This window comes from Cynocephalus volans, chromosome 11, assembly GCF_027409185.1.
Source record: "Cynocephalus volans isolate mCynVol1 chromosome 11, mCynVol1.pri, whole genome shotgun sequence".
Taxonomy (NCBI): domain Eukaryota; kingdom Metazoa; phylum Chordata; class Mammalia; order Dermoptera; family Cynocephalidae; genus Cynocephalus; species Cynocephalus volans.
This window is the reverse complement of record NC_084470.1, coordinates 60,859,613-60,881,493: the sequence shown is the minus strand read 5'-3', so window position 1 is coordinate 60,881,493 and position 21,881 is coordinate 60,859,613. Positions and strand designations below refer to the sequence as shown.

Below are 21,881 nucleotides of genomic sequence, written 5' to 3'. Positions count from 1 at the left end.
TCTCAGTGTGGTTTTGATTTGCATTTCCCGGATGCTGAGTGATGTTGAGCATTTTTTCATATGTCTGTTGGCCATTTGTATATCTTCCTTAGAGAAATGCCTACTTAGCTCTTTTGCCCATTTTTTAATTGGGTTGCTTGTTTTCTTCTTGTAAAGTTGTTTGAGTTCCTTGTATATTCTGGATATTAATCCTTTGTCAGATGTATATTTTGCAAATATTTTCTCCCACTCTGTTGGTTGTCTTTTAACTCTGTTAATTGTTTCTTTGGCTGTGCAGAAGCTTTTTAGTTTGATAAATCCCATTTGTTTATTTTTCCTTTGGTTGCCCGTGCTTTTGGGGTCGTGTTCATGAAGTCTGTGTCCAGTCCTATTTCCTGAAGTGTTTCTCCTATGTTTTCTTTAAGAAGTTTTATTGTTTCAGGGTTTATATTTAAATCCTTAATCCATTTTGAGTTGATTTTAGTATACGGTGAGAGGTATGGATCTAGTTTCATTCTCCTGCATATGGATATCCAGTTATCCCAGCACCATTTGCTGAAGAGGCAGTCCCTTCCCCAGTGAATAGGCTTGGTGCCTTTGTCAAAGATCAGATGGCAGTAAGTGTGTGGGTTGATTTCTGGATTCTCTATTCTATTCCATTGGTCAGTGTGTCTGTTTTTATGCCAGTACCATACTGTTTTGGTTATTATAGCTTTGAAGTATAGCTTAAAGTCAGGTAGTGTTATGCCTCCAGCTGTATTTTTTTTGCTCAGCATTGCTTTGGCGATGCGTGGTCTTTTATTGTTCCATATAAATGACTGGATAGTTTTTTCCATTTCTGAGAAAAATGTCTTTGGAATTTTGATGGGGATTGCATTGAATTTGTATATCACTTTGGGTAGTATGGACATTTTCACTATGTTGATTCTTCCAATCCAAGAGCATGGGCTATCTTTCCATCTTCTCGTATCCTCTCTAATTTCTCTCAGTAGTGGTTTGTAGTTCTCATTATAGAGATTTTTCACCTCCTTGGTTAACTCAATTCCTAAGTATTTTATTTTTTTGGTGGCTATTGTAAATGGGCAGGCTTTCTTGATTTCTCGTTCTGCATGTTCACTATTGGAGAAAAGAAATGCTACTGATTTTTGTGTGTTGATTTTGTATCCTGCTACTGTGCTGAAATCATTTATCAATTCCAGCAGTTTTTTTGTAGAGGTTTTAGGCTGTTTGATATATAGGATCATGTCATCTGCAAACAGGGACAGTTTGACTTCATCTTTTCCAATCTGGATGCCCTTTATTTCCTTCTCTTCTCTGATTGCTCTGGCTAGTACTTCCAACACTATGTTGAATAGGAGTGGTGAGAGTGGGCATCCTTGTCTAGTTCCTGTTCTTAAAGGAAAAGCTTTCAGCTTTTCACCATTCAGGATGATATTGGCAGTGGGTTTGGCATATATGGCTTTAATTATGTTGAGATACTTTCCCTCTATACCTAACTTATAGAGGGTCTTTGTCATGAATGAGTGCTGAACTTTATCAAATGCTTTTTCAGCATCTATAGAGATGATCATATGGTCCTTGTGTTTGAGTTTATTAATATGGTGTATCACATTTATTGATTTGCGTATGTTGAACCAACCTTGCATCCCTGGGATGAATCCCACTTGATCGTGGTGAATAATTTTTCGTATGTGTTGCTGTATTCTGTTTGCTAGTATTTTAGTGAGGATTTTTGCATCTATATTCATCAAGGATATCGGCCTGTAGTTTTCTTTTTTGGTTATATCTTTACCTGGTTTTGGTATCAGGATGATGTTTGCTTCATAGAATGAGTTTGGGAGATTAGGCTTTTTTCCGAACTGGTGGCCGCAGAGATGGTATCTGCCTCCCAGCAACAGGAAGTTTACCAGGGGCCGGAGTCCAGGGTGTGGTGGCAGTCGGCCCGTCCGTACTTCCTTGCCCTCCCGTCACTGGCCGGGGATGCCCCACGCCACCAACCCGCCAGAGAACCGCGGAGGGTGTGGGAGGGGAGGCCGGCCTGCAGGCTCCGGAAAGCCCCGGGCCGGGCCAAGCAAGTGGGAAGGCTCAGTGACAGCCGAGCCGGGCGGAGCTGCCAGCACCTGGGAAAATGGAGGCAGCCCCGGGGCGGTGAGTGGCCTGGTGATGCAGGCGGGAGTCGGGTGGGCGTCAGCCCCCCAAACAGGGCTGGTCCAGGGGTCACTCACAGGGTTGTGCCAGTCGGGCACTCACTCTCTTTCTCTGGTTTGCCGCCTTCCCCGTTCTCAGCCGCTGCCGCCTCGGGCTGTTCAGTCGCAGCGCAGCTCGGGCGCTCCCAGGAATCTTCTTCAATGCCGGCCTGAAACCTCGAATTCTGAATAGGGCAGCTGGTCGCCTTCAGCGTGGCCCCGGCTTCCGGGATCCTGTCTGCATCCACAGCAGCCCTGGCGCCGTGTTCCCTGTTTCGAGACTCGCTTTTGCAGCTAAGAAACAGTTCTTTTCCTGCTCCACACTTCAAAGCTGTTGCCTGTAAATGAGGCAGCTTCTCCTGCCGGGGGCAAAGTGGCGGTCACCCCCCACAACCAGCCACCAGCAGTGGTCCTCCCTTAAGAGATGGCAAGAGGAAGGTCCACAAGTTTCCCGGCTGCCTGAGGCCCAGTGGCCGCCTTTTCCACCTCAGCTACTCCGCGCCAACCGCTGCAGCCACCACCATCTTGAAACGCCTCCACATTCTAGCATCTTTTTGTTTACAAATTCCTTGGGATTTCCTATGTAGCCAAGCATATCACCAGCAAATAGGTACAGTTTTATTTCTTCATTTCTAACTTGTTTTCTTGCCTTACTGCATTGGTTAAGTCTTCTAGTACTATGTTGAATAAGAGTGCTGAGAGCAAACATCGTTGCCTTGTTCCCCAAAACAGACTGTCTTTCACTATTCAGCACGAGAATTGCTTTAGGTTGTTATAAATGCCCTTTTTCAATCTGAAGAAGTTTACATCTATTCCTAGTTCACTGAGAGTTTTTGTCATCAATCACTGTCGAATTTTCTCAAATGTTTTTCTGCATCAATTGATGTGATCAGGTGTTTCTTTCTTCTTTAGAATTTTAATATGATGAATTATACTGATTGATTTTCAAATACCGAAACAACCTTGCATTACCAAAATAAGCTCCAATTAGCAATGGTGTATTATTCTTTTTATATATTGCTGGAATTCAATTTGCTAGTACTTTGTTGGGAATTTTTATGTCTATATGTATAAGAGACATTGCTCTATAGGTTTCTTTTTTTTGTACTGTCTTTATCTGGTATCAGGGTAATAGTGGCCTCATAAGATGAATTAGGAAGGGCTGGCTAGTTAGCGCACTTGGTTAGACAGTAGCACTGGTAACAGCAAGGTCAAGGGTTCAAATCCTGTTACTGGCCAACCACCACAAAAAAAAAAAAAAAAAAAGAACTAGGAAGTGTTCCCTCCATTTTCTAGAAGAGACTATATAAAATTGATGTCATTTATTCCTTAAATCTTTGCTAAAATTCACCAGTGAAACCACTGGTGCCTCAACATTTCTTTTTGTAAGGATTTTAATTATAAATTCAACTACTTTAATGGTTGCAGAATATTATAATTATCTTTGTCTTGAGTGAGTTTTGGCAATTTGTGGTTTTCAAAAATTTGGTCTATTCATCTTAAACTGTCATTTATGTGTATAAAGTTATTTACACTACTTTTTATTACCTTTTTAATGTCTGTGATATCTGTAGTGCTATCTCTTTCTTCAGTCTTTATATATTGGTAATTAGTCTTTTCTTTCATTTTGTAAATCTAGGTGTTTATCAATTTTACTAACCTTTTCAAAAACCAGCTTTTAGTTTGACTGATTTTTCTCTATTGTTTTCCTATTTCTAATTTCATTAATTTCTGCTCTTTAATTTTTCCTTCATCCTGCTTGCTTTGGGTTTCTTTTTTGTTTATTTGTTTCTTGAAGTAGAGCAAGAGCTGAAATTATTGATCTAAGATCTTGCTTTTTTTCTGTTATAAAGACTTAATGCTATAACTTTCCCTTTTGACTCTGCTTTAGCAGCATCCTACAGATTTTGATGTGTTATATTTTCATTGACATTCACTTCAATATATTTTTTATTTCTCGAGACTTCCTCTTTGACCCACAGTCATTTCGTAGTGTTAATTTCTAAGTATTTTGAGATTTTCTTGTTGTCTTTCTGTTACTGATTTCTAGTTCCACTATGATCAAAATGTCCTTTATATTAGAGTACCAGAAATTTGTTAAAATTTGCTCTATGACCCACGATATTGTCTATCTTTGTGAACGTGCTATGTTTGCTTGAAAAAAATCTGTATTCTGATTTTATTGAGTGTCATGTTCTATAAATTTCAATTAGATCCTGCAGTTGATGGCACTGTTCAGTTCTTTCCTAGCCTTGATGACTTCTGCCTAATGATTATATCAATTACTAAGAGAATGGTTTATTAATCCCCAAGTATAATAGTGTGTTTCTGTCTTTTTCCATTCAGTTCTTTCAGGTTTTGCTTTATTTATTTTTCTGCTCAGTCTTGCATACATAGTTAAGATTGCTGTCTTCTTGGTGAGCTGATCCTTTTATCATTTTGTTATGTCCTTTGTCCCTGATAGTCTTCTTTGCTGTGATGTCAAATTTTTCTTATATTAGCATAATATAATTAATATTTTTTATTTATGTTTAATAAATAATTCATGTCTGTAATATAATAATCTGTTATTAATATAAACATTTCAGTTTTCTTTAACTAGTGTTTGCATAGTATGTATTTTTCTATCTTTAACCTTTAGCCTCTCTATATCATATTTGAAGTGAGTTTCATAAAGACAGCATATAGTTTGGTCTTTTTTACTGATTGATTCTGCTAATCTCTATCTCGTAATTATTCATGTGTTAGGATTTAAGTCTTCCATTTTAATATTTACATTCTATTTGTTCCCTTTATTTTAACTCTCTCTGCCTCCCCTTTCCTATTTTCCTATAGATTGCTTGAACATTTTCATTATTCCATTTTGATTTAATTTTTATTATATCACTTTATATAATATTTTTAATGATTACACTAGAGATTACAACATATATACATAGTTCATCACAGTCTCAGTATCAATACTGTAACACTTAGAGTAAAATGTAGATACCCTACCACAATTTATGTCCCTTTCCCTCCCCACTTCATAATACAGTTCTCTTAAACATTACCTCTAACATACATTGAGAGCCACATAATGTTCTAATTTTTGCTTGTGTCATAAAAGACAATTTTTAAAAATAAGAGAAGAATTAATCTACCTTTTTCATTGTTTTCTTAATTCCTATTGTTTCAAGTGTCCTTCTGTTATCACTTCCTTTCTTTCTGAAGAACTTCCTTCACAGTAATTCTTTTAGGATCAATTTGCTGGCAACAAGTTTTCTTAGGTTTCCTTCATCTAACAGTGTGTTAATTTCTCCATCATTTCTAAAGCATATTTTTTCTGGATACACAATTCTGGGGTACTCAGGTTTATTTTCTTTCAATAGTTAAATGTGTCCCAACATTTTTTGTCTTCTATAGTTTCTGATGAAAAACCTGCTGTCATTCAAATTGCTATTTCCCCACAGGTAATGAATGTGTCAATGCATTCTAGTCTGCTTTGAAGATTTTTCCTTTGGCTTTAAGTTTCAGAAGTTGGACTATGATGTGTCTGGGAATGAATTTCTTTGAGTTTATCCTGTTTGGAGTTCACTCACATTCTTGAATCACTAGACTTGGATGTTTTTGGCCATTATTTCTTAAAACACTTTTTTTTAGTTCCAAAATTAGGATGTTAGCATCCAAAATCAGCATCCAAATTAGGATGGTTTTGGCCATCATTTCTTAAAATACTTCTTTTTAGCTCCACATTCCATCTTCTCCATCCAGTACCCTGAGACCACAATGTAAGATCTTACATTATTGTCCCACAGGACTCTGAAGCTAAATTCACTTTTTAAATTTATTTTCTCTCCATTTATTCAGACTGAAGAATTTCTACTGATCTATCTTCAAGTTGACTAATTCATTTCTCTGCCATTTCCATTATGTTACTGAGCCTATATAATAACTTTAAAATTTTTGATTATTCTCAGTTCTAAAATTTTCATTTGGTTCTTTATATTTTCTAATTCTCTGCGGTTTTCTGTTTTCATTTGTTTCAGAGATGTAATTACTTATTAAAGCATTTTAACAGAAGATCCTTTAAAATCCATTCCAACATCTGTGTTATGTCAGTGTTGGCATCTGTTGATTGTCTTTTCTCATTGGAGTTGAGATTTTCCTAATTTTTCACATGACAAGGAATTTTAGGTGTAACCTACACATTTTAATTATACTATGACACTCTGATTCATATTTAAATGACCTATTTTAGTAGGTGGTCAACCTGTTAAGATTCAAAATGCAATCCCAGGCTCACTTTTATTGCCTGTAGTTCAAATGTCAATTTAGTTTATAAAGTCTCTGCAATGCCTTTCTGGTTTCCCCCATTTTTGTATTACCTAGATGACAGAATTCCACCCCACTGGCTCTTCAGCATGGGTTTGGTTAGGGAGAAGCACTGCCTCATTTCAGGAGGATGAGGATGGAAAATAAGTACTGTCCCACAGGGTCTGCTAAAGGAAGGTACTGCCTCATCAATGCAGGGGGTGAGGTAGGGTGGAAATCAGAGTCCTGCCTATAGGCTCATCCAGGAAGAAGAGCACCTCATTACTACAAGAAGAGTAGAAGTCAAGAGTTCCAAACACAGGTTCCTCCTCAGAGGGTTGCCTCTTCCTTACTTCAGAGAAAGGGTGTAAATGAAGGCCAGAGTCCCAACCACAGGCTCTGTTGAGGAGAGGTGCCTCATTACAACTGTTGACGTGTGGAAGTCAAAGTGCTGTCTATAGGCTCCAGTGAAAGGGGCACTGCCTCATTATTATAGGGTGGGGGGTAGAAGTTAGAGTTCTTCTCACAGGCTGCACAAAAGAGAGACATATCTCCTTGTTACTGCGGGTAAAGAAAGGGGTGTATGAATAAAACAGAGCTCTGATCATGAATTCTGCTGCTGAAGTACCTGCCAGGGTAGGAGAGGGGTACGGCTTTTATTGTGGTATTCTCCTATAGAACATAAAAGTGTGGTTAAAAGGTTTCTATCTTGTTGGGCCATACTTTGGCTACAAAGAGCAGGCTTTCCTTGATGCTATTTTTGATTTGTTTCCCCTCACTAACATTTCCATATTGTGAGGTTCTTTAGAGACCAGGTCTGGATACAAGGAAAAGAAAAACAACAGGGAACTCACTCGGTCCTTGAGTGCCAAGGTCCCTAGCCAGTTCCCTCTCCTTTCCCAAACTTTCAGAGTGACTGGTAGGTGACATATGTGTTCTGTCCAATAGTTTCTATTTTGATTAGTACGAGAAGATGAATGTGTTTATTCCATCTTGTCTAAAACCCAAACCCTGTCACTTATTTTTAGTGTAGATATCATAATGATTTTTACATCCTATCATCCTCTACTTTTAAGTTTCCTAGGATTTTATTACTCTTTTTTCTTTATCAGGTTTTTATTACATTTTCTATTTAACTATTGGCCTAGTAAAGTGTCATATATCACATATGCTTTAAGCTTAGTAGCTGTAAGAAACAGTTAATACAATTTCTTTGCCTTTACTTACCACTGGGTTTACAAAGATAAAAATTAAGTAACACTCAAGTTTGTTCATTCATTCAGTAAACACCTGCTTTATGAAATTATGTGGGGACACAGCAATGAGTAAGATGGCTAAGATCCCTGGAGTTATAAAACTTACATTCTAATGACTGGAGAAAGGTAGAGGAACTATAGGAATATAAATAATACGGGTTTTTTTACATTAAGAAAACTCAGTCTACTGTGTTTCAGTTAATATTAGAAACATACATTTGAAAAACTATAAATATTCAGAAATCCAAAACTGCAGAACTGACACAAGCTAGATAAATTTTTTTTTACATTGTACAATGGAACTCTAATGATCCAGTAAACTAGTAATCAAATACTTACCACATACAGTTGTTTCCATAAACTGGCCCATTCTTGTAGAGTTGCTGTAACCTCAGTCACAATAGAATCTTCAAGTGGAACCACAGTTTCATACTGCCTAGAACCAGAGCCACAACATACAGCCACATTATCTTTGATAAAATCTCAGAATACAGTCTGCTGCTTTTTTCATGTGTTTAACTCAAATTTTACACATGCAAATATAAAAATTACTTCTAATTTATCAAGATCTTTTCAGTGATATACTGCAAGAGTGTAATTAAGTTAAATTATTGTAAAAACATTTGGGTTTTACTACGTAATCCCTAATTTTACGTTTAAAAATACTCTTTAAGACACACTCTTTTTGGGGACAGCTTTTAAGCTTTTTCTTCAAAGAAAAACTATAACACTGCCCAAGTCTTGCTTAGATTAATTTTAGAAGTTGTTGATGTCTTCTAACACTTTTCTGTAATGCATATTAACTCACACTTTTGGTAAAAAGATCTGGAAAGAAAAGGGGGGGCAGGCAGGGGAAGTAAAGAGAACCCAAACAATGGGTTTTGAAAAGTTTTATAAGCACTCCTGTATGTCTGTATTGCATTTTCTTAGAAACAAGTGTCAGTAGAAGAATTCTAGTTCTGGTAGAAAAATTCTAAGCTTGGGAACAGAAATGTGCTTGGATTCTCTCAGACTACCTCTTAAGTGGCATCCACTATAATGCCAGTCCTTGCACTAACTGTCAAGGATTGATCAGTAAACAAAAATGGACAGTATTCCTATCTTCAGAGAGTTCTTGGTCTGGATAGGGAATCAGACAGACAAATAATTAAAACAAACAGATGTAAACAGTAATAAATCTAATAAGAAAATGAAAAGCTACAATGAGATTTTAGCAGGGGACACAACCTAAAATGAGAAGATCAGTAAACTCTTCTTTGAAAAAGTGGCAAAGCCCAAAACACACAAAAAGACATGACATAAAAAAGAGGGAAGGGAGAGGACCAGGTATGATGTCACCTGCAAAGGAAAAAAGTATCAAAGAAGTCACTGAGTTGGAAAATAATTTCACATATTTGAGATTTTTAAAAAGGGGGTCGGGCTGGTATGGCTGGGGTCAGCTCTCACAGGGCCTTTTCAAGAGATATTAAAGATTCTAGATCTTAACACAAGTAACACGAATGAAAAATTACTGAAAGGTTTTTGAAAGCAGGTGCATAACTTAATATTTTCATGTATATACCAATTTTGAGGGGTAATAAAATATTTTCTGGAACTAAAGATTTTTTATACTAATAATGAGGTGACTGGAAACCATATTCTGATTTGCTACCAAAAGAGAATCATCCACCTGGAAAAACTACAGGAAAATGTATTCCTCAAAATTAGCATTAAGTATCATTTCTTTCTACAGGGAGATAGTTGACAAAGCACCACTGTGTTCAAAGACAATTCAGTGCATTAATACTGAGCACCAACAAATACATAAGTTATCTGATTACATTTTATGGTTTTACTCTGTTTTACTTAGTGTGACTTAGTCCAGCAGATTAAAAAAAGAAGAAAAGAAAAACTCACCTTAAAATAATGCCACAGCACTATCCATATCCATCAAATTTATAAGCTAATTAAAATAAAAGCTTTTGTCAAGGGCTTGTTAAGAGTAACATTTGAAAGAAGTGACATCAGCAAGATGGCAGAATAGGTGCGTTTTACTGTCATCTGCCCAAAGAAGCATCAATTTTGACAACCCCTGGACAAGAGTAACTCTGTTGAAGTCTGAAAATTCAGCAAAGATATTTCGGCACAACCAAAAAGCAAAAAATCCAGAATAGACACATTAAAGAAGGCAAGAGAAAGTTATACTTTACCAGCATCAGCACTCCCCCAAAGTGACACAGATCAGTACAAAGAGAAACTCCCTCAGCTCACAATTTCTCACACAATAGAAAGCAAAAGCACGATGAGTAAGCACCAGGATCTACCAATCATGCGAGACACTGCCCAAGAGACATATTTCTTTCTCACCCCACCCGTAATACTAAGGTGGATCAACATGGATGAGTGTTCGGGGAAAGTTGAGAGCAGGGAAGAGAGGACACAAACTCTACTGATCACTACACAGACTCCATCAGAAAGCCCACCCATGAGTTTCTTGGGATGCATAACCTGTGGATCCCTCCAAAACTGACCCACTTGCACCCCAAATGCTCTACAAGTGGTACCCATCTTCCCCATGCCAGCTCCCTGACCACTACACCACAGACTGCAAATACAAGTGTTTTCCACAGACAGCCAGTTTGACTCTGAGGAATTGGGAAAAAGACACAAACGTGAGCATTTCAGGGTTCTAACCTAGTTAAATAGGAGGTTCTCAGGAACCAGCTGGCTTTTCAGGATCTAGAGAAAGCATACAATTTTAAGAATTCACTCGCCACCCCAAAGAGGGAACAAAAAATGTAGAGTGGATACATCCATACAAAAGATCTGAGAGAGCCTCAGAATCCCTAGCTAGGGTGTCTGGTGAAGCCATTTCTCTCCTGAAACCAGCCAGTTAAGAATGCCAGAGGTGGCTTCCTCATCAAGACAGCTGAATAGACAATCCCCCAGTGTCACTCTCTCCCATAACCAATCAATTTACAACTATTACCAACCAGGGACCACTGGAGCTTGTGGGAAGAGGAGGAGAGACCTATGAAGTTCATGAAGGTGAGAGAAGCCATGCAAGAGAGAGAGAAGGGACCACTCTGACAAATTGAAGTCCTAGGGGCTTTAGGGACGGCATGATGATGTACGCAGAGAAGTTGCAGCACACAGAGTAGGAACCAGCAAAAAGCTGAAGCTGCTCCCTTTGCATGAAGTTGCTTGGAGTGTGCAGGAAAGAGAGGGTCTTGGAGGGCACCATACCAGCCTCCAGGCCAGTGAGACAACTGACAGGGTTCCTGTGGACCCACATAGGAGTGAGGGGCTGCAACCAACCAAAGAAAAGAGCCACCCAGAGGCTGGTGAGTCACCGTGACTCAACTGCACATGGCCTGTCATATGGAAAAAATTTTTTTTGTGGGATGGATGGTTGCCTCTCCAGAAGAACATTGGAGTGCAGCAAGGGCAGCCAATCTGCCTTCTGATCAGAATAGGTCCACTCAGTGGAGACTGGTCAGGGTGACAGAACTAAAAGGGGCACACTTTGCTGAAAAAACTCAGTCCTGGGTCAGAATTTCCACAAATCCCAGGTGTATCTGACCTCACAAGACCAGGAAGTGATTAAAAGGCCAACAATTAAAATCTGAACTACACAAAAAGCCTTCCTCAGAGATTCAGCAGCAAAACATCACTGTAGCTCAACCACAGGGCTCAAGTGCTAGTCCCCACAGGGTGTTCCCCAATTTTGGAATTAACCTAAGGACAAAAAATTAGTTCCAGTGCAGAGTTTAATTGCTGCTGGTAGTTAATAATCCAACAGTTCTGCATCGGGCCAGAACTGGGAGAAAAAAAACCACAGGCCAGAGACAAAGCTCTGACTAGCCAGTCAAGGTTTACCACCACCAAAGACCACCTATAAAACCTACAAGAATTAGAACGCTACTCAAATTCCCAGGCATCAACATAAAGACACAAAATAGAGAAAAAGCAGAGAAATGCGACACCATCAAAGGAAACAAAGCACCAGCAAAGGACCCAAAGAAACAGCAAATATATGAAATGTCTGACAGACAAGTAAGAATAGTCCTCTGAAGGATGTTCAGGGAGTAACAAGAAAATACAGACAGGAAATTAAATGCTATCTGGAAAACAATCCAGGAGCAGAACAAGAAACTTGACAAAGGAATTGAATCAATTTTTAAAAACCAAATAGGCATTCTAGAAATAAAGAATACATTATCTGAACTGGAAGACTTTATTGAAAACTCCCAACAGAACATTTAACCAGAAGAAAGAATCAGTGAGCTCAAAGATAAAACATGTAAAATTATTCAATCAAAGGAACAAAAAGAGAAGAAAAAAAAAAGCAGAAACACAGCAAATATGGGAGTCCCTCAAGCAAAATAACATCCACATAACTGATATACCTAAAGGAGAGAAAAAGGAAGAGGCATAGAAAGCATATTCAAGAAAATAATGGCTAAAAATTTCCCAAGCATGGAAAAAGGTGATAGCATCCATGTACAAGAAGCTCAGAGGTAGCCAATCAAACTCAATCCAATACCCCAAGGCACATCATAATAAAAATATCAAAAACCAAAGACAAAGAAAGAATACTGAAAGCAGCAAGAAAACTAAACATATAACATTCAATGGAGCCCCAATATGTCTCTTGGTGGACTTCTCAGTATAAACTCTACAGGCCAGAGAGAATGGGATGATATATTCAGAGTGCTGAAGGAAAAAGACTCATTCAAGAATTTTGTATCCAGCAAAATTAACTGTCAAATATGAAGGAGAAATAAAGTATTTCCCAGACAGACAAAAGCTATGGGAATTCATCAATACTAGCCCTGCCTTACAAAAAATGCTAAAGGGAGTTCTTCAATCTGAAAGAAGATAATGCTAAGGAGCAGCAAGAAAACACTTAAAGATACATAACACGTTAGTAAAGTAAGTTAACAGATAAACTCAGAATACTCCAATGTCATGAAGGTGCTGCACAAACCACTTACATCCTTAGTAAGAAGAATAAAGTATACATCTAACAAGGCAACAACAAATGTAACAACCATATAACAGGCAATATTAAAAAATATAATGTGAAACAACAAAATGTGAAGAGGGGCAGTGACACCAAAGCGCAGCATTGGCTTTAGTTTTCTGGTTTTTTCTTCAATATTGGAAAAGTCTGGGGGCTCAGGAAGAGATCTGTCACCGGGGAAGAGTCACCACAGACAGCCTTGGCTAGAGCAATGCCAAGCAGAAATGTAGGGTCAGAGTAGCAGCAGAGAAACTCAAACAGCACAATGCCTAGTGCAACTGTGAGAGCAGGACCGCCATGGAGACACCAGACCTGTGGAGCTAGCAGAGTGGAACACCAGCCTGGGAGAGCTGAAGTGTGGCATAACACCAGGAAACCCAGAGGAGCAGAGGTGCCCAAAGAATTGGGGACCGACCCTCTACACCAGTGTGCAGAGGAGGTCAAACATGGAATCAAGGTACCTTATTGGCCAGCTTGGAGATTTAATGCCTGCTCTGCTGGGTTCTGGACTTGTTTAGGACCTGTTACACCTTTATTTTGGCCTATTTCTCCCTTTTGGAATGGGAATATGTACCCTATCTTTGTCCCACCATTGTACCTTGGAAGTAGATAACTTGTTTTGAATTTCACAGATGGGACTTTGAACTTTGGACATTTGAGTCCAAACAAGTTAAGACTTTGGGGATGAAATCAATGTATCTATATGTGAAAATATATGTTTGGGAGGGTCAAGGGAAAAACGTAGTGGACTGAATTATGTCCCCGAAAAACTCAATGAAGCTTGAATTATGTACCCCAAATTTTATGCATTAGAAACTTAGCCCCCACTGTGACTGTCAAGAGGGTGGGGAATCCTATTACGGTAATTGAAAGGTGAAGCCTTGAAAAGGTGATTGGATAGTAGGATTGTGCAGTAGTGAATGGATTAAAAATGGTGGTCAGAGATGGTTCTGAGCATTTAAAAGAAGAAGACCTGCCCCCTGCCCACAACCAGGCACACTGCCAGTGCCTCGGGGCCTGCCGAGGGACCCGGGCATTGAGCCAGGGACCATACCCACCCCACAACCAGGCACAACACCAGCACCAAGGAGCATGCCAAAAACATCACATCCATGTGGGTGGCCCACCACAGTAACCACAGCTGCCGTGAATGTGGCTAAACATCACAACCACCATGCAGATGGTCCATCAGCCACTGCAGTACACTGACACAAGGAGAGTCACCAGCAGAGACCAAAGAAAAGAACAAGATCTCTCTCTCCACAATACCCATTCCAGAGTGACAGAAGAAGCATCTATTCTATGATAATACTGGGGGACCTGAACACACCTCACAGCATTGGACAGATGATCTAGGCAACAAATCAACAGAGTAACCATTACTCTTTCAGAGAGAAAGAAGAAATCTAGGGTTATCGGTGGTGGGAAGCGGGAGAGAAAGGGGGATAGGGAGAGATTGGACAAGGGGTATAAAGAATAAGTACAATTTGTAACAATATATATACTAGTAATATTGATTTGATCAACATATGTCAACAATGAATCCCAAAAATATGTATGACTGACTATGATTCAATAAAAAAAAAATTTTTTTTTTAAAGAAAAGGAGAGTCTGCCTCTTGCTTTCTCTCTCTGCTTCTACCATCTTACAATGTGAGACTCCTGGGTCATTGTCACTACCGCCAGATGGACTTTGGATTTTCCAGCCACGGAAACTGTAAGCAATAAATTCTGCTTTTTTATAAATCACCGAGTTCCAAGTATTTTGCTATAAGCAACATAAAAGGACTAATACAGATATCAAAGTTGTTATTAGTCTAAAATAATCTGTTATAAATGTAACATGATTTTTGTAAGCCTCGTGGTAACCATAACACCAAAACTTTTAAGAGACATATAAAAAATAAATAGCAAGAAATCAAAATATACTACAAGAGAAAACTTACTAAAACTTACTGTCTTAGTTACAAAGACAGTAAGATCAGAAAAAAGAAAAAAAGGATCAACAAAACACCCAGAAAAAAATTAGCAAAATGGCAGTAACAAGTCCCTATAAATAATAACTCTAAATGGGACCTGAAAACACCTCTCAGCATTGGACATATCATCTAGGCAACAAATCAACAGAGTAACAATTATTCTTTCAGAGGGAAAGAAGAAATCTAGGGTTATCAGTGGTGGGAGGGGGGAGACAGGAGGATAGGGAGAAATTGGACAAGAGGCACAAAGAATAAGTGCAATTTGTAACAATATATATATATACTAGTAATATTGATTTGATCAACATATGTCAACACTGAACTCCTAAAATATGTATAATCAATTATGATTCAATAAAAAAATAAACAAAAATAAACACAATACATAAACAAAAGAAGTTCAATAAAGACAGAGAAATCATAAAAAAAAAGAAACAAACAGAAACCTTGGAGGTGAAGAATTCAATAACTGAAATGAAAAATGCACAGAACATCAACAGCACACTTGATCAAGCAGAAGAAAGACAGGGGCACTCAAAGACAGGTCATTTAAAAATATCCAGTCGGAGGGGAAAAAAATGAAAAAATAATAAAAAAGAATGAAAAAAAACTGTATAAGTGTTATGACCACTATAAAAAGACCTAACTTTTTCATTATACAGGTTTAGTAAAGAGAATAGAGAATAAAGAAGGCAGAGGTTGTTTTCACAATGAGTGAGAACTCCCCAAATTTGTAGAGTAATATGAACATCCACGTACATGAAGGTGAAAGTTACCAAATCAGGTACAACAGAAAGGATACTTCAAACCAGTACATATTATAAACAGACTGTCAAAAGTCAAAATCAAAAAGAAAATTTTGAAAGGAGAAAGAGAAAAGAGGTTCATCATATACAAGGGAACACCCATAAAGCTATCTGTAAATGTTTCACCAAAAACCTTGCAGGCCAAGAGAGTGGAATAATATATTTAAAGTGCTAATAGGGGGGAAAAAAACAAACAAACTGCCAACCAAGAATACTTTACCAAGCAAAGCTGTCCTTCAAAAATGAAGGAGAAATAAAGACTTTCCCAGATAAACCAAAGCTGACAGAGTTTATTTCTACTAAACCTGCCTTATAAGAAATGTTAAAGGGATTTCTTTCAGCTAAAATGAAAGGATTTTAATTACTAACAATAAAACACATGACAGTATACAACTCACTGACAAAGGTAAATATATGGTCAAATTCAGAAGACTCTAATACTGTAAGATGGTGTGTAAATCATTTATAACACTAACATAAAGGTTAAAATAAAAAACTTTTAAAATAATTATAGTTACAATAATTTGTTAATGGATACACAATTAAAAAGATGTAAATTGTGACATCAAAAACATAAAATGTGGGTGGGGCAAATAAGTGTAGAGTTTTTGTATCGACTGAAGTTAAGTTGTTATCACCTAAAAATAAACTGATATAATTATAAGAAGTTTTACTCAAGCCCAATGGTAACCTCAAAGGAAGAACCTCTAGCAGATACAAAAGAGATAAAGAGAAATCAAAGCATACCACTAGAGAAAATCATCAAATCACAACAGAAGACAATAAGAAAGGGAGAAAAACACAAGGTACTACAAAACAGCAAGGAAACAATTAAAAAGTCAATAGTAGGTCCTTACCTATCAATAATTACTTTAAATGTAAATAAATTAATTCTCTGATCAAAAAAGACTGAGTAGATGAATGGATAAAAAACACAAGTCCAAACTACATGGTGCCTACAAAAGACTCAGTTCAGCCTTAAGGACACACAAAGAAAGTAAATGAATGAAAAAAGCTATTCCATGCAATTGGAAAACAAAGGAAATCAGGAGAAGCCATACTATATCAGACAAAATAGACTATAAGTCAAAAACTGTAAGAAAAGGCTAAAGACATTATATAATAAAAAAGAATCAATTAATCAAGAGGATAAAACTAGTGTAAATATACATGCAAACAAGATTGGAGTATATATATTTATAAAGCAAATACTAACCAATCTGAAGACAGCAATAGCAATACAATAATAGTAAGGGACTTCAGGACCTCACTTTTGATAATGGATAAATCATCTATCAATAAGAAAACACTGGACTTGAACTAACATGTTAAAATAAGGTAACCTAACAGACATATATAGAACATTCAGTAACAGCAGCAGAATATGCATACTTCTCAAGAGCAGATGAACCATTCTCCAGAATGGACAGATCATCTAAAACAGAAAAATCAATAAGAAAACATTGGACTTGAACTACACATTAGAATAAATTAACCTGACAGACATTTATAGAATATTCAATAACAGCAGCAGAATACATATTCTTCCCAAGAGCTGATGAAACATTCTGAAGAATAGATAGAACATCTAGACAGAAAAATCAATAAGAAAATATTGGACTTGAACTACACAGAATAAATTAACCTAACAGACATATATAGAACATTCAATAACAGCAACAGAATACACATTCTTCTCAAGAGCAGATGAAACATTCTCCAGAATACATCATATGTTAGGTCCCCCAAAAAAAAAAGAAAAACTCTTTACAAATTAAAAAGATTGAAATCATATCAAGCATTTTTTCCAACAACAACGGTATGAAAGTATCATTCACTAACAGGATGAAAACTAAAAAAAATCACAAATGTGTGGAAATTAAAGAACAAACTCCTAAACAACCAATGAGTCAAAGAAGAAATCAAAAAATCAAAATTTATCTTAGGACCAACAAAAATGGAAACACAATGTACCAAAACTTACAGGCTACAGCAAAACTAAATCTAAGAGTGAAGTTTACAGCAATAAATACTTACATGAAGGACAAAAAAAAAAAAAAATCCCTTTAAAAAAATACTAATTTTTCACCTTAGGAAACTAGAATAAAACAACAAACTAAGATCAAAGTTAGTAGAAAATGGAAATAACAGAGACCAGAGTAGAAATGTATAAAATAAACAACAGAAAAACAATAGGAAAAAGGCAATGAAACTAAGTTTTCTGAATAAACAATATTAACAAATTTTTAGCTAGACTACCCAAGAAAAGAAAGAGTTAAATAATTACAATTGGAAAGTAAAGACAAGACATTACAACTAATACCACAGAAAAACAGAGAATAAGAGGCTACTGTGAACATTTATACACCAAAAAATTGTAAAAATCTAGAAGAACTGGATAAATTCCTAGAAACATAAAACCTACCAATGCTGAATCATGAAGAAGCTCAAAATCTGAACAAACGAATAACAAGAAAGGAGAATGAATAAGTAATCAAAAATCTCCCATCAAAGAAAAGCCTAGGACTGTTGAATTCACCGATGAATTCTACCAACCACTTAAAGAAAAATTAATGTCAATCCTTCTCAAACTCTTCCTAAAAACTGAAGAGAAAGGAACCTTCCAAACTCATTTTACACACCCAGCTTTTCCCTGATACCAAATCCAAACAAAGACACTATAAGAAAAGAATTACAGGCAAATTTCCCTGATGAACACAGATGCAAAAATCCCCAACAAAATACTACCAAACAATTCAACAGCACATTAAAAGATTCATAAACTATAATCATATGGAATTTTTTTCCTGGGCTGCAAGAATGTTTCAACATATGCAAATCAATAAAAGTGATACACCACATTAACAGAATGAAAAATAAAAATCACATGATCATTTCAACAAATGCACAAAAAGTATGTGACAAAATTCAACATCCTTTCATTATAAAAATTCTAAACAAATTAGGTATAGGAAGAATGTACTTCAACAAAATAAAGGCTATATATGACAAGCCCACGGCTAACATCATATTCAACAGTAGAAAGTTGAAAGTTTGTCCTCTAAAATAGAAACAAGACAAAAATGCCCCCACTCACTACTTCAGTCCAACACATTATCGGAAGTCCTAACCAGAGCAATTAGGCAAGTGAAAGAAATAAAAGTCATTGAAATTGGAAAGCAAGTAAAACTGTTGGCAGATAACATGATCTCACATATAGAAAACCTTAAAGATTCCACACACAAAAAAAAAAAATTACAAAAAAACAAATCAGAAAAGTTGTAGGTGACAATCTCAACATACAAAAATCAGCAGCATTTCTATGCACTAACAATGAACTGCCCAAAAACGAAATAAAGAAAACAATCACATTTACAAGAGCATCAAAAAGAATAAAATGCTTAAAAATAAACTTAACCAAGCAGGTTAAAGATCTGTACACTAAAAAGTATAAAACAATGATAAATGAAATTGAGTAAGACACGAATGGAAAGATACCCTGTGTTCAAGGATTACAGGAAATAATTCTCAAAATGTCTATAAGCTGAAACATCCTATGATTGAATGCAATCTCTATCAAAATTCCAATGACCATTTTCACAGAAATTTTTTAAAAAATTCTAAAATTATTGAAATCACAAAAAACCACAAATGGCCAAAGGAATATTGAGAAAAAAAAGGGATGGAAACATCACACTTCCTCATTTCAAATTATATTATAAAGCTGTAGTGATCAAAACAGTATGCAATGTGCTCAAAAACAGACATATAGACCAGTGAAACAGAATAGAAAGCTCAGAAATAAATCCACACATATATGATTAACCAATCTTTGACAAAGGAACCAAGAATATAAAAGGGGGGAAGGATAGTATTGTCAATAAATGACACTGAAAAAACTGGATATCCACAAGCAAAAAATAAAATTGAACCCTTTCTTACAACATACTCAAAAACCAACTGAAAATGGATTAAAGACTTAAATATAAGTCCTGAAAATGAAAAACTGGTAGAAAAAAACACACGGGAAAGCACCATAATATTGGTCTTTGCATGATTTTTTGAACACAATAACAATAGCACAGACAGCAAAGCAAAATCAAATATGCATGAATATATCAAGGAAAGAAACAATAAACAAAATGCAAGGGCAACCAATGGTATGGGAGAAAATATTTGCAAACCATATTCAATAATGATTATATATTCAAAAAACATAAGGAACAATAAATAGTAAAAATAAATAAGTAAAACAATTTTTAAATGGGCAACATGGGTGGGGTGGAGCAAGATGGCTGCTCATTTCTCTCACAACGACAGAGAATACTTCAAATACACATCTACACTTGGATGAATATAAAAAAAGGACATAGCTGGAACACATCAAAAGAGCAGCAGAGATGCTGATGAGTGTAGAAACTGAGGATCCCTCACAGACAACAGAAGAAAATTCCTGGCCTCCACCACCCCATTCCCCAACTTGTAGCACCAAGGACCTGGAATAATTTTTGCCCACAGGAGAGAGGTCAGCAAGCATGCATCTTAGGCCAGCAGTCCAAACCACAGGAGAACTGTGCTGCCCTTCTGAATCAGGCCCATCGTGTAGCACTCCTGGAAGACCACATGGCTGCACTGATCTGCAGAGGGAGTTCAGAGAGCTGCCCCCAGGCTACTGCAACTGTGTCTACTTTGGGACAACACCCACGTGCATTTTGCTCTGGGGCCCAACAGCCCCTGTAGTTTCACACCACTGAGGCCCCATCATCACACCAGGTTGCCTATACCAGAGTTCAAGCAGCATCCTATGCCCCAGGAAAAGGCGGTCCAGTGAAGTGAGAGGACCAACCTCAGGACAGAGGAGGTTCGTGTGTGCACTTTCTGGAGCCAGAAAACTACAGAGAGACCCAACATCTCTCTTGGGGGAACAGAGTTCCATCCACAACCACAGAGGCCATGACCACAGTGCCCTCTCCAGATGAGCAGGTACAGAGGGCCCAAGCATCCTTCTTGAGAGCAAATGGTCCAGCCCCAAACTGCCACCACCTCACCCAGAGTGGTCCACTCCAACAGTGGAGCTGCAGAGAAACCCAGAGTCCCCCTTGAAGGTGCAAAGCCCTGCCTATGAACCCAGCAACCTCACAAAGAGCAGCAGACTTCAATAGTTAAACTGTAGAGCAGGCTGGGGGCACAGGATCCTACCTATAGCCCCAGTGACCTCGCCCAGTGTCACCCACTTCAGATACAGAGCTACACTGTGCCCCAACACCTCCTTTGGGGGTAACAGGGTCCAGATCAATGCCCCAGTGACTCCACTGAGTTTCCTACTCTAGCTGAGAAGCTAGTGAATGTCTCATTGTCTCAAAGTCCAAGGTCCTAACCTTAATCCCATAAATCCTGCCCAGGGTCATGTATCTAAACTAAGAAGCTTCAGAGCACCCCAGTGCATCTAACAGTGTCACAGAATTCTAGCCAGAGCACCAGTGAGCCTGCCCATGGTCACCCACTTCAGCTGAGGCACAACAGGGCACCACAGCACTTCTCCCGAGTTTCAAGACCTTGCCCACGACCCTGACAACCCTGCCCAGTGTCACTCATTTCACCAAGAAACTGCCTAGTGCACTAGTGCCTAGGCCACTCACAGAAAACTCCAGTGTTGAATACAGTCAAAGTAAACACACAGAGACTACACTGCTGCATCTACCCAAAACAATCTTAAAACACCCTACACAACTGTCACTATAGTACATATTTACAGGAGTTAATATCTCCCGTCAAAAGCTACTCCAGAGTATTAGAAGCAACTGTGGCACCATATGCCCAGACATCAATGTGAGGATACAAGAAATATAAAAAACAAGAAAATGATACCCCATAAGGAAAACAATAATTCTCTCATACCAAACCCCAAACAACAGGAAATCAATAAAATGTCTAAAAAGGAATATCAAACATTAACCTTAAGGAAATTCACTGAGATGCAAGAAAAGTCAGATACACAACACAATGAAATGAGAAAACAATCCAGAATCTGAAAGAGGAATTCAAGAAATATCTTTAAAAAGAACCAAGGGAAACTCTTAGACCTGAAGAATTCATTCAACGAAGTAAAAAATACCACTGACAGCTTAAGCAATAGGCTATATCAAACAAAAGAAAGAATTTATGAATTTGAAGACAGATGTTTTGAAATAACCCAGATCAAAAAAAATGAAAGAAAGAAAGAAAAAAAAACTTTTTTAAGTGAAAAAGCCTATGAGATCCATCGGTCAACTTTAAGCACACAAATATCCAAAATATGAGTGTTCAGGAAGGGTAAGAGAAAGAAAAAGACATTGAAAATCTATTTAGGGATTTAATAACCGAAAACTTCCAAAGTA

The 21,881-nt window shown here is 37.4% G+C and overlaps 1 protein-coding gene across 1 annotated transcript in view; it reads right to left on the bottom strand.

Annotated features, from left to right (window-relative positions):
* The window catches only part of DOCK3 (dedicator of cytokinesis 3), a 390,304-nt gene that overhangs the window by 305,122 nt on the left and 63,301 nt on the right, over nucleotides 1-21,881 (bottom strand). Inside the window, exon 5 of the mRNA XM_063113398.1 lies at nucleotides 8,054-8,150. Within this exon, the coding sequence (XP_062969468.1) occupies nucleotides 8,054-8,150 (97 nt within the window). The remainder of the gene's footprint in view (nucleotides 1-8,053; nucleotides 8,151-21,881) is intronic.